A 14,450-nucleotide genomic window follows, 5' to 3' on the forward strand; every position below is an offset into this window, starting at 1 on the left:
AGTGAATGTCTATTCACCAACGATAACTGGACATTTTGAGCCATATATATATATATATATTTTTTTTTTTTAAGTGTTTTTTTTTTCTCCCCAGGAACAAGTTGATGCAGGCCTTCCACCAGTTAGCACCCATGAACCAATTTCAAAATGTGGAGACCTGGATGTCATACTGGATTATAATCCCGCCAAACAAAAACTGTCCGTAACAGTTGTGGAGGCGAAAGGGATTCCAGACAAGGACCGTAGTGGTGTAAACACATGGCAAGTGCATGCTGTGTTACTACCGAACAAAAAACAGAGGGGAAAGACCACCATTCAAAAGGGACCAACACCAGTCTTCAATGAGACCTTTACATTCCATAAAGTGGATATAGAGGATCTGGCTACCAATGCTGTTCGGTTCCGCCTGTATGCCGTGCTCAAGATGAACCGCGAAAAAATGATGGGGGAGAAACTGTTCTACTTAAGTACTATCGTCCCAGAGGGAGAGAACAAAAGGACACTTGTTCTAGAGCCCCGGAGCAACCTAAGTGTAAGTACAGGAAAATGTTAAAGTTATGTCTGGAACTGTAGAGCTCAATATGACCTATTACATAGTTACATAGCTGAAAAGAGATGGGTGTCCATCTCAAGTTCAACCGCTCACACATCTGTTTTTGCTGCTGATCCAAACTAGGAAAAAAAAATTTTTTTTGACCCCAAAATGGCAGTCAGATATCTCCGTGAATATAGAAGATATTATTCCACTAATTAAAAATTATATCCCTGAATATTATGTTTTTGCATGTATTTATCCAATTGCTGTTTAGACTCTGATAAAACCACCTCTTCAGGCAGAAAATTGCACATCCTTATTGTTCTTACTGTAAAAACCCTTTCCTTTGCCTTCAACTAAGTCTAAATGTGTGGCTTGGTGTCCTATGTATAGTCCTGTTTATGACTAGATATCCAGACAATGGTTTGTATTGGTCCCGAATAGATTTGTACAATGCGATCCTATCCCTTCCGAGGCACCGTTTGTCAAATATTGCATTAAATTATCATTTTCATATAATGTTGCTCCCAAATCTTGTTTCATAAAATGCATTTAGTAGTGAGAATCCTTTAGACAAAAAATAGTGCAGGAGGGACCATTTAACCTTCTTTATTTACTAATACCAAGTATTTTTAGATGGTATTAATTGAGTTGTCTGAAAGACCAAAATGACAGAGAGGAAGGGCTTTTAGTCATTTTGGTCTTTCAGCTTTTTAGTAGATAGCTTTTTGGTATCCTAATAGCAATCCCATAAAGATTAGGAAACTATCTACGTAACAGCTCCCTATTTTAATACCCTTTAACATTGACATCCCACAAGGGTACTAATTTAGGAACTTATCTACACAACGGCTGCAAGAAGCAGCCGCGGCCCTTATCGGAATTTCAATTAAATAATGGCTGAATCATGTCCGGAAATGAATGAACAAATGGTCGGAATTCGGTTTAGACTAAACAAATTTGTTTTTAGTACAAACGAAAATGTAAGCGGCACCTAAGTCTAATCTCGCTCTGAAATGCCGCACATGCAGAGTTCAATCCCTCTGCTACCGGTGGTGTAACTCCACCTTCCGCCACGTAGTTTGGGTGTCATTAGCCAGCCCAGAAGTTCATGTGAAGTCTGTGCTTATTCAGAATCACTGAATACATATATCACAACCAGTTTAGTGTCCCTTCAAAAGATTAAGTAACACTTGGGCATGGTTTGGGTTGCTAGATCATTATCTTTTTGGGGTCATTTATGATTTCTGCATTCTGTTAAGCAGGCCTTGAAAGTGCTACCCACTTTAGAATGTGGAATTCATATGGCCGTGATGTGACTCCTACTTTACACGTAATATCCATGTATACAATTTGTGTATTAATATTATGTTGTTTGTTTTTTTTTCCCCAGACCGGAGATTCTCAGTTTAGTTTTACTGCAATCTCTCAAAGCGACAGTGCGTCATCCACGCAATCCTTGTCTCACGGCGGCGTGCCAGAGCTACTTGTAGGCTTGTCATACAACGCAACGACAGGAAGGCTTTCTGTGGAACTCATTAAAGGTAGCCATTTTCGGAACCTTGCCATTAACAGGCCTCCCGGTGAGTAAACCCACCACAAGTGAGTCAACATTTCACTCAGCTGAGAATAAATTAATTTACAAGTTTTAAACTCACTCAAGGTTATCTACTAAAGAATAAATTCAAAGGGAATTATAAATTTAAGGTCAAAATACCCAAAAGTATTATTATTATTTTTTAAAGTCAAATATGCTTTGAATTCAGCTACTCTGTTCATAAATTTTTTTTTTGTTGAATAAAGGTTTTGTTACCAGATGCAATGAATCATATTTAGCAGGTGAAGACAGGTATCATCAGCAACAATTAATTTTAGGAAATTATATTATATGAATAATCAGTCACGCAGGACTGATCTACAACTTGCAAGAAAGATAAACAGGGACTCGAGAGACCTTTTAGAATGGTCATAAGATTACTGCAGACAGATCGCACAGGTAGCAAGAGGCAGCGTTTTGTTCCCTGTAACCAGTTTAGCTAGGATATGTGATACCCTGTCCCAGGGCGAGTGGCCAGAGTAGGATGCCCCTCGTGAATTTCACATTTAATTCACACTACAATAAATAACCCAACATTTTGTATTATGGGTAGACCTAGAAAGATAGCAGCCAGAAGATATTGTATGAGATAGTGAGGAACTTATTTGTCTACCAACAATATGATGTAAGTGCAAAGACTTTTTTTGGACTTTTTCAGCGAACAGTTTAAAACAGTATCTAAAAACAAGCTTTTAATATATAAATAGCTTGATTGTATTTTAATAATTGATGTATCCATTATATTAGCCCTCAATGATTGTTTATAATATAGGCCAAAGATGGGGTACATTGACGTTGTGGCAGGTTTATGCAATGTATTATCATATAATATAACTAAACCCCCATTATTTTTGCCTAGATTAGGTGTTTTAAAAAATAAAAATCTGTCAGCATTAAAGTTGCTGTTTAGTGGATAAGTGAGTGCACTTGATATTATGTATTGTATAATTTGGCCCCCAGCAGCACCCAATTTATGCATGTTCAGGTGAGTGCAGCCCCCTGGCTTCATTATATTTGGGAGTATAGCCAACTCCTTGGTTTTGCACCCCTCCCTGTCACAGGTGCCTGCAGAGAGCCCCAGGTGGATTTTTTTGCCCATGTATGTGGGTTAATCTCATAAGAGCATATGAGCAGACATTAGGCTGTTAGAGTAGGACCTGCCAAAGATGGGATACATCCAGGCTTATCCAATGTATGATCATATAACGTAACTAACCCCCCATTATTTTTGCCTAGATTAGGTGTTTTTTAAAAAACAAACAAAATCTGTCAGCATTGAAGTTGCTGTTTAGTGGATAAGTGAGTGCGCTGGATCTTGTGTAATATATACATGTATCAGCATGATATATAAATGCTAATTAAAATACATCCAATGTATACAATCTTAAAGTGCAATATCATTTTATTACAAGGGATTCAGTAAATATTAAATAAAACAAGAAACACACTGTCTGACAGCTGCTGACCTATAAGTATAAGCAACACCTAGCTATCCCAGCTTTATTCGGGTCTCCTCACCTAAACACCGTTTTTTAACACTGTGAAAGTTTTTCTGTCATTTTACTGCTCCGCTTATTTACACTTTGGTTTTAATTTTTATTGTGTGTTGGGGTACAGCACATACGTGTATTAGAAGCAGTTGTGAACGTATTAAACGTGGAACATACCAATTTTAAATCCAGCAGCGATCGTAGCATATAAATTTGAGCGCTCCAAAATTAAACAACACCCTAGATTATGTGTAACTAAAATAAAAAGGAAAAAAATGAAACAACTAATGAAAGGAACGATAAGCATGTCAACTGAGTGGCAAGGCTGAATGCTGATGAACTGTGTGTGTCTATGGTGGGCTTGCAATCCATAATTAGGTTTGAGAACAGGTAGCGTCTGCGACATCTAGCACCTATGGGTATATTGTGAGAAACGTATGATAGGTACGATAAGCCCTAAGATAACCATTTGTTAATTAGAATGTTGGTTGTCCAAAAGGTATAGCTGCTTGTGTTAACCTACACGTGTTTGTGGTGAATCTCCATGCTGTAAATTGGTATAAGGCCGGTGTCACCGAGTATAACTAGACCCTAGGTGGGTATAGGTAAAGGTCTTAAGTAGTGACATACAAGAAAATAAATAAATTCTAGCTTGTTAAACTGGGTCCTAGTAACCTGGAAAAGGCATTAAAATATCTTGGCTACTCACTGAATTGTCAAGGATTAAAAGTAAAAAAATGTTGGGCCAAAATAGGACTTTTTTTCTAAATCACCTGAACAATGATTCAAAATGTGTCTGTGCAAGGCAGACTGAATGTGTGGAGTGACAAAATAGGATGCCCTCAAAGCACTAAGAGAAGCTGCTAAATGGTTTCAGTGAGAAAAAAAGATCCCATCACTCCGTCTACGTAACATTCAAGTAACCGAATTATATTTTGTTTAGGAAATAATAAAAGGATTCATCACTCACGGTTAGCAGTCTTTTAGTAAGATATCTTCAAGTGCCACCATCATCAAAAGGCGGAAACTCTTTTTTCACAACTTTGGTGCAATTTCACAAATCAAGCTCGATGGTTGGAAATAAAAAATGTGCAAAATAACACTTAAAATAGACAGGAAGGGATAACAGACTAGGTGAAACCATGAAGCTGTGAGGTGGCAGCAGTGTTTGTTATAGTCTAAGGAATGTTTTATTTTACACACCAGATTCTGTCTATTCTATAGGTCTTCCATCACCACCTACAGATAACAAATGGCAAGGTTAACACTTTGAGATAGATTTACTACGCTCTAAATTGTAGTGAATTGGAAACTGAATGGCAAAAGAAAAGATGAGCTGGAAAAATCCTAAAACTTGCCAATCTTGGCTTAAATTTTACGTTTCGAGTTTCAATTAAAGGGGCACTCCAGGCACCCAGACCACTTCTGCCCATTGGAGTGGTCTGGGTGCCAACTCCCACTACTCCTAACCCTGCAAGTGTAATTATTGCAGTTTTCTATAAACTGCAATAATTACCTTGCAGGGTTAACTCCACCTCTAGTGGCTGTCTACTAGACAGCCACTAGAGGGAACCTCCTAGATTATAGCACAGATTATCTGTGCTAGAGCGTCGCTGGACGTCCTCACACTGTGTGAGGACCTCCAGCGTCGCTCATTTCCCCATAGAAAAGCATTGAAAGTATTTTACAATGCTTTCCTATGGGGAGCGCTAATGCCGCGCATGCGCATTTGGTCTCCCTGTCTCGCCCACCGGCCGACGGAGTCAGTAGGAGGAGTGGCGCGGAGGAGGAGACAGCGACGAGGGACATCGTCGTTGCCTCAGGTAAGTGACTGAAGGAGTTTTCACCCCTCCAGCAACCGGGGATTGGGGGGTGGGAGGGAACCTGCAGTGCCAGGAAAACGGATTTTTAAAATAAATTTAGAATCTATCTATGAGACAATGAAAACACATACAAAGAAGCACACACACACACGCATGCATGTACACTTTCTGTAAATGTAAAGTTGCACATGTGCGTATAAAGGCTGAAATACCCATAATTGGAAAATAGGTGAATTTTGGCGCAAGTTTTGCAGGTGACTGTATTGTCCATTATTTATCAGAATTCAGAAGCCCTGACTGTTTGCATTGGCGTCAGTTTAATAAAGAAGTAATTGTGGAGAAGCAAAAAGGAAATTTCCTATTTTGCCCAAAATAACGGAGCTGGAAATACTTACCCTTAGCGGGTTTTGATTTTTTGACCATTTGCCTTTCCAGTGGTGTTTTTCCAGTGGTGTTCCAACCTTGCTCCTTGGAAGAGGAGTCAGACTCCTCCGAGACGTCTCTCTGTTGGGAACGTTTAGCTTTGGTTGCGTCTTGAGTGGCTGGAACGCCTTGGCTGAGGCCTTCTCCACGGAAGCGGCAACTGCTGCGTTGATTACTGCCTGGAGGTCTGTGGGCATCTGAGTCTTCCATTATTAACACCCAGTATACTTGGGGTTCACCCAATAGATTCATGAGTAAATAGGCAAATTGGTAGCAGGGACTGCTAGGGGTTATAGTGGTCAAGTATGTGACCCATAGTAATGTATGTAGAGGCAATGCTGGGGCGCACCCAGGTAAAAGGAGGCTGCAAGCACAGCTCCACTCGGCAGCAGTATATGGGGGCTCACCGCGAGCCAGGTTACTAGGCATGATCCTGACCGGCTGAACCACCCCTAGGTTAATACTAACCTTGACAGGTTCCTGTAGCAGGCAAGGAGAACAGAAGCCAATTTCTGCACCAATTCCAATATATTATATATATATATATATATATATATATATATATAATAACTGGGCTCACCCAGTAATAATAAAAACCTCCAGGAGTATACAGGAGTATAGGGAGGTACGGTGGCACAGACAGGCCAATCATAGGAGCTGTAACAGTGACAGACAGATCAAATAGCCAATATTTTTTGGCAAGGTAAGGTACCAGGGTATGTAATAATATAATGGGGGGCTAACCCCCAGTAATATTATTATAGAAGTATTCCAGTAAAAGCAGCAGCTAGCATAAGCTAGGGTACATTTATAAATCAAGGGCTCACCCCTGTTTAATTCCTAGCAACTGGCAAGGGTTAAATGGCCGCCACGGATCTTGTTAGGCGCAATCCAAAGTGGCCGCAAAAAAGCCAGCGAAATGCGTTCGCAGGAAATCTATTGAACGGTCACTTGAAATAAAGCGAACATAGACAGAACAGTAATACAGGAAAAATAACTGAACGGAGGGAAAAAAGAACACAGAAAACGCGCAAACGAGTACGTTCATGAAATGAACAACCCAAAGGGAAAATACCGAACGCTGAGGATGCGAGTTCGGGAGTATCATGGTCCAAAGGGTCGACCAGGAAGGAGTATAAACCACTGAACGAGCATTGGTTTGAATACGCATTCAGTAGATTGAAGGACGAAAAACAGGTGTACGCGAACGCACGATCCTGAAAATACAAACCGCCGAATGTGCATAGATGTACGCGTTCAGTAGATTTAAAAGGAGAGAATAGGCGAACGCGAGCACACGTTAAAAGTGTGCAAACGCAGAAGTCTGACAGCCGGGAAATCTCCACAGCGCCCCACACTCTCCCTGAGGTGAGCGTGTGCGGTGGGAGAGTGCCTGTGGAGTGGCGAGTGTAGCCACAAGGAGAACATTTTATGAGAGGGCCTCACCCTCTAATAATGAAAGCAGTATTATGTACTGACAAACTGTAAGATAAACAAAAAAATGACAGGGAATAAAGGAATAAAGTAGGTACACAGACATCAAAACAAAAAACCAGCGTCCACACTATCAGATAAAACCCTACATAAATACATATACAGTAAGAAAAGAAAGAAATCAATCAAATAAATAAATACAATTGAGTAAATATAACAAGGCAAGCCAACAAAGTGTAGACACACAATATTCGGACGTGACTTGTGATGGAGCAGCAAAGAAAGAGGAAGTGACTCAGTGGAAAGCGTATCTTATACTCTCTGCCTGTCTCTGATTGGTTCTTTCTTTTTCTCTATATGTCTTTGCTTCTATGGAGTAGTAAAGAAAGATTATGCCAAATATGAAACCTACTGTCAAAAAATAAAATTCTATGCAGGGCTGGACTCCGGAGGGGCACTAGTGGATTTGTGCTGATGTAACTTTTTTTAAAAAGCATGTAATTTAAATCACTAGAGCGGTTGTTGAACAAGCATTTTCTCATATGACTTTTCATATTCTAAAATATTTGTTCTTTTCACTTCCCCATACAGATACCTATGGAAAACTTACTCTCTTAAGCGCTGTGGGTCATGAGTTATCACGATGTAAAACATCTGTTCGCCGTGGCCAACCCAACCCTGTCTACAAAGAAACCTTCATCTTCCAAGTTGCCCTGTTTCAGCTCACTGAAGTCACCCTGATGATTTCAATTTACAACCGTCGCACCATGAAAAGAAAGGAGATGATTGGGTGGATTTCAATGGGTCAAAACAGTAGCGGTGAGGAAGAAAAGAGTCATTGGTTAGAGATGAAGGAATCTAAAGGACAACAAGTGTGCAGATGGCACACACTGCTTGAATCTTAGGTGTAAAAGAACTGCCCTTTTTTGGGGGGGGAAAGTAGGAATATGGGTGTATCACACCAGAAGACTCCATGGCTTTACTCCATGGCTGGATTTTGTATTAGCAATCTAGGGGTGTGTCTAGGTTGTGTTAAGGTTTTGAGGCTCCTAGCAGACAGTGACATCATACAACTCTAAACATTCAACCTAGGGTGTCCCAGGTTGGACTCTCCCCAATTTAAACAATATAACACCTTTTCTTTTGCATTGCACTAATTCTTAGCACTGATGTAGTTAAACACAATATTACATTGATTCATCTGCTTCAACATAGAATTTTGCTTAAGAATGCACTATATTTGTAATGGGAAAAAACAGACACCAGAAATGTTGTTCTTAGTAGTTACAAAAAAGTAAATCCATGTTTGTTACCGTATGTATAAAACATTATCATGCATTAGGTAAAAGGGGTACTTTCTTTACCGTGTTTGAGTACTGTTGGTAGCCAAAATAGATCTTAAAATCGGAAACATTTTGTGCCACATATATCTATGCTACAAAGTGACTCATGTTACATCAAGGAAAAGAACAAAGAGACATTTGGACTTAAATATGAATTCTCTTAAGGTAAATTGCACCTATAGCTGTAATCTGTATTACTGAACTGCCCATTATCCCTCTGAGTGCCTTTGGGGAGTGCATTGCATTGCCGTGCAGCAAGAAGAGGGTTCTGTTTTAGATCTCTACAGAAATGATAAATGTTCGATATATTTTACTGTCATATTGTGAAATAGCATTGCATATTTAACTGCATGAGCTCACATAAATGGTCTTCTCTGCTTGTATTTTTAATTACTTGGAATGAATTTGATACTAATTTAGACTGAATTATATATTTTCAGAAAGCATGGAAAGCAATAAAGAGTTTTTGCTGTATATGTCCTTGTTACACTCTAATTTCATGCCTTTGTGACTGGGACTGCATATTTATGGTCCAATATCCAAGCATGTTTGGGGGTTTAATATTCATGCACTTAAAAATCTATTCACTAATCAGCCAGTACTGCCAACTTAAAGAGAGACTATAATCACCAAATGTTTTTAGCTTAATGAGGCAGTTTGGGTATATCTACCATGTCCTTGCATTCTCGCTGCTCAATTCTCTGCTATTTAGGAGTTAGATCACTTTTGTTTCTGTTTATGCAGCCCTAGCCACACCTCCCCTGTGACTGACACGGGGGAGGTATGTTAACTTAATCAGATGTTAACTTACTTTGAAGTTTTTATCATCTGCTCTGTAAATTAAACTTTAATTACATACATGAGGCTTCTGCAGGGTCTAGCAAGCTGTTAGAGCAGGAGAAAAGAAATGCTAAATTAAATAGAATGTGCAATAAAGGAAGTGTAAACATTATATCTCTCTTTACAGGAAGTGTTTTGCAAGACTGGTTAAGTCACTTGCAGGGAGGAGTGACTAGGGCTGCATGAACTGAGGGATTTAACTCCTAAATGGCAGACAATTTAGCAGTGAGACTGCAAGAACCTGATCTTTACACCAAAACTCCCTCACTCTCACATTAACTGAAACTGCAAAAACGAACCAATTTTTAAACCCTCACCCCACAGAGAGGTAGTTAGAAACATAGAATGTGACGGCAGATAAGAACCATTCGGCCCATCTAGTCTGCCAAATATTCTAATACTTTCATTAGTCCCTGGCCTTATCTTATAGTTAGGATACCCCACGCCAGTGGCGGATCCAGAGCCTGATCTTGGGAGGGGCACTTGTAGAATATTTAAAGAAATAATCCCGGCACAATAACCACTACAGCTCAGTGTAGTAGTTATGGTGCCAGTAGTACCAGGATCCCACCCCAGGGGGCAGTGTGTGTATGGGGGCAGTGTGTGTATGGGTGTGCAGTGTGTGTATTGGGGCAGTGTGTGCAGGGCCGGCCTTAGGGGTGTGTGAGCTGTGCGGCCGCACAGGGCGCCATGGAGCAGGGGGCGCCGTGCGGCTGCACAGCCAGCCAGGATTTAAAAAAAATAATCATTTGCGGTGTGTATGACTGTCTGCCTCTGTGTGTGTGTCTGTGTTTGTCTGTGTGTATGACTGTCTGCCTCTGTGTGTGTGTCTGTGTGTATGACTGTGCCTCTGTGTGTATGACTGCGTGTATTACTGTCTGCCTCTGTGTGTGTATGACTGTGTGTGTGTCTGTGTGTATGACTGTCTGCCTCTGTGTGTGTGTGTGTATTATTGTCTGCCTCTGTGTGTGTGTGTTTGTGTGTATGACTGTGTGTGTCTGTGTGTATGACTGTCTGCCTCTGTGTGTATGACTGTCTGCCTCTGTGTGTATGACTGTGTGTATTACAGTCTGCCTCTGTGTGTGTATGACTTTGTGTGTGTGTCTGTGTGTGTGTGTCTGTGTGTATGACTGTGTGTGTGTGTCTGTGTGTATTATTGTCTGCCTCTGTGTGTGTATGACTATGTGTGTGTCTGCCTCTTAGTGTGTCTGTGTGTATTACTGTCTGCCTCTGTGTGTGTGTCTGTGTGTACGACCAATAGCAAGGTTCAGGAAAGGAGGTAGGCAGCAGGTAAGGTCAATCCAGGCAGCGTAGGTTCTTAGCTGATAAAACAGGCAAAGGGTCAGAACATCAGAAGGCCAAGGTTCAACAGGACAAGTGAACTGGAGAACTCTAGGCACTCAACTGAGCACTGAGGAGAGCTATAGAGAGGCATGACTCATCCAAATCTTTCTCCATAAGGCCTGCACACTGCCTGGAGAGTCCAGGGATCTGCGCCTTCGCAGATGAACAGGACCTGGACCTGAAGTGTGAGCAGGGCCGGCCTTTGGGGTGTGCGAGCTGTGCGGCCGCACAGGGCGCCATGCCAGTAGGGGGCGCCATGCTGCTGATACAGCTCACACATGGCCCCAGTGAAAGCTGTGAGTGAATGCTCCGAGTCAGAGCTCTCCCCTAATGCTGGTCACGCTGCACAGCAAAACCAGCATTATAGGAGTGCTCTGAGCACCCCTAACACAGCACCCGGATTTATTATCCTCCACTCTGGTGTATTAGAGAGCCGGGGGCGGAGCTACACGACCAGCGGGGGCGGAGCTACACACACTGAACCCTCTGCCTGGTAAGTGAGAGGGGGAAGCAGGAAGGAGTGTGGGGACTGTGTGCAGCACAAATATCACACACATATATGACACAATACAATCATTACAAATATTACACACAACCTACACGCCTATCGCACACAGACACCACGCACACTACATAATATTATTATGCACCTGGTAGAGGCGCCGACCAGATTCTTAGCATACTGAATCACCAGAGATCATCATGCCCCCCCTCCCTGCAAGGTAACAGGGAAGGGGGAATACATTTTTGTTTTTAAATAATTATTAATTTAATAAATATTATATATAAACATAACAAATATTGACACACACTACACATGGATGATGGGGTATGACTGGCAGGGGGGGGGGGGCGCGGTGATGAATTTTCGCACAGGGTGCCTAAAGGCCTAAGGCCGGCCCTGAGTGTGAGGCACTGGCTGCTAAGTGAGCCATGCTCCCTGGTGGGTCAGATGGCACCCGACCAAAGATCCCACCGAACGTCCATACACTGACCTTGTAGCTGGGAGAATTTCAGTGAAAGGGAGCTATCCACGTGGGAGGGGCTCGCATAAAGGCAAGTAACCGACACTTATTGTACAGGATCTATCAATGGATACGCTATACACTTAATCTTTTTAGATTTTAGACATTTGTGCTATTGGGATTCTAATATAATATGCATTAGTGAAGAGACTTTTGTATTCAATTTTAGAAGTACCGTATATACTCGAGTATAAGACGAATTTTTCGGCAAATTTTTTGTGCTGAAAAACCCCCACTTGTCTTATACTCGGGTCAATGTCTGTATTATGGCAACTTACATTGCCATAATACAGACCAGGACCGCCGGGCTCATTACAAGCCCGGCGGTCCTGCTGGGGGCTGGCAGCAAGCTGTAACTTACCTTTCCTGCAGCTCCAGTCAGCTCCCTTCTCCTCCACTGTAAGTCTCGCGAGAGCCGCAGGGTCAGAGCGTTGCCACGGATTACCGTGGCAATGCTCCGCGTGGCACTCAGACCGTGAGACTTACACTGGAGGAGAAGGGAGCTGACCGGAGCTGCAGGAAAGGTAAGTTACAGCTTGCTGCCAGCCCCCCTCCTACACAGTGCACACCACTGGACCACCAGGGAATGAGAGCCCCCCTCCCTGGCCATGTATCAAGCAGGGAGAGGGGGGACAAAAAAAATCTAAATAAAAATTGAAATAATAATATAATAAAAATTTTAATAATATTAAATAATTTAATATTAAAATAATAATAAAAAAATAATAAAAATGCCCACCCCCCACCAAGGTTACACACACTGCATCACATACACACACACTGCATTCATATACACACACACTGCATTTATTATATACACAAAATAAATATTCAATTAATGTAATTTTTGGGGGATCTAATTTTATTTAGAAATTTACCAGTAGCTGCTGCATTTCCCACCCTAGTCTTATACTCGAGTCAATACGTTTTCCCAGTTTTTTGGGGTAAAATTAGGCGTCTCGACTTATATTCGGGACAACTTATACTCGAGTATATACGGCAATTCCAACAAATCTCCGAATTGCCATATGAACGAATTACAAAACAAACAAAGAAAATAAATGAACGAGTCATTTAATGTTTTGCAATTCAAAATTCTGTCCATGGAAACAAAAAGAAATATGATTGATAGTCAGGGGACAGCCACTAAATGTTGATTTTATTTGCAGATCAAACGAGAAGTGACCAATAGAGGGGAAAAAATAAGCCGTAAAAATAACCAAAAAATCTATATATTATTTAGCGCCGCAAACCAAGATGCTGATGGTTATTGCTGTATGATGGTGTCATTATTTAAATATTAAATGTATATAAGTGTGAAGGCCAAAAAATAGCAGTGTCAGGGTAAACCGCACATATGGTTTTAAATTGTAATTAAAGATAACTGTATTTCATTGCACGTTTTATACAGTAAGTGTTCTGATCAGATCGCTATAGCCTAATTGCAGCAAAAAAAGCATCGGATATATTTAGGCTCAGTCACCACTTATAATCCATTATTGTTAATGAATAGGTTTTGTCCCAAGGTTTCACAGCCGACATGCCAGATAAAAAGGACAAGGTGCCATTGCCTGGATAGTGTATTAGGTCAGGAATTATGTCCTTGTAATCTATCACGTTGCCACAGTAGACATGTTCTATGGGGGGGAGGAGGGTGATGGGTAAGAAATGGCTCACAGAGAAAATCTGATATATTCCATGTATCTGTTGTCACTGTGGTTACCAAACACACAAACACAATTTTATCATTTTATCGTTTCTCTGTCTGGAAACTATAGAAACCATGGCTACTAGAAGGGCAGGATGAAATAAAACAGATGTTTGGTGAAAGAAAAATGTTATAGGTAAGATAGATAAGAATAGTTACCGATTTTTATATAAAGCGCAAGGGGTGAATCACACTACGCAACAAGAACACCAGTGCAAAGAATTAAAGGGACACTCCAGGCACCCAGACCACTTCTGCCCATTGGAGTGGTCTGGGTGCCAACTCCCACTACTCTTAACCCTGCAAGTGTAATTATTGCAGTTTTTTATAAACTGCAATAATTACCTTGCAGGGTTAACTCCACCTCTAGTGGCTGTCTACTAGACAGCCACTAAAGGGCACTTCCTGTATCATAGCACAGAAAACCTGTGCTAGAGCGTCGCTGTACGTCCTCACGCTGTGTGAGGACCTCCAGTGTCGCTCATTTCCCCATAGGAAAGCATTTTCAATTCTTTCCTATGGGGAGCTCTAATGCCGCGCATGCGCATTAGGTCTCCCCGGCCGGTGGGCGGGATCAGTCTCGGCCAACGCAATCACTGGGAGGAGCGGCGCGGAGGAAGAAGCAGCGACGTGGGACATCGGCGCTGCCTCTGGTAAGTTACTGAAGGGTTTTCACCCCTTCAGCCACCGGGGAAAACTGATTGTTTTCCTGGCACTGGAGTTTCCCTTTAATCTCAGCTGCCCATAATTAAATTTAGGATTAGATAGTACAATTTGTGTGTGCAATAGTTATAGTACAATTTGTGCAACAGTTATACTGATATAAAATAAAAAAAATATACTGAAGATTCAGTTTTAAAACCCTTAAAGGGACACTCCAGACCCCTA

General features: G+C 41.4%; 1 protein-coding gene across 3 annotated transcripts in view; it reads left to right on the top strand.

The window, feature by feature from the left end:
* Positions 1 to 9,119, top strand: part of SYT16 (synaptotagmin 16) — a 66,389-nt gene extending 57,270 nt beyond the window's left edge. For all 3 annotated transcript variants that reach the window (XM_063439867.1, XM_063439865.1, XM_063439866.1), the window contains 3 exons: positions 95 to 532; positions 1,929 to 2,118; positions 7,894 to 9,119. In XM_063439867.1, coding sequence (XP_063295937.1) covers positions 95 to 532; positions 1,929 to 2,118; positions 7,894 to 8,207 — 942 coding nt within the window. In that variant the 3' untranslated portion in view covers positions 8,208 to 9,119. The remainder of the gene's footprint in view (positions 1 to 94; positions 533 to 1,928; positions 2,119 to 7,893) is intronic.
* The last annotated feature ends 5,331 nt before the right edge of the window (positions 9,120 to 14,450 follow it).

Source organism: Pelobates fuscus, chromosome 13, assembly GCF_036172605.1.
Source record: "Pelobates fuscus isolate aPelFus1 chromosome 13, aPelFus1.pri, whole genome shotgun sequence".
NCBI classification, from domain to species: domain Eukaryota; kingdom Metazoa; phylum Chordata; class Amphibia; order Anura; family Pelobatidae; genus Pelobates; species Pelobates fuscus.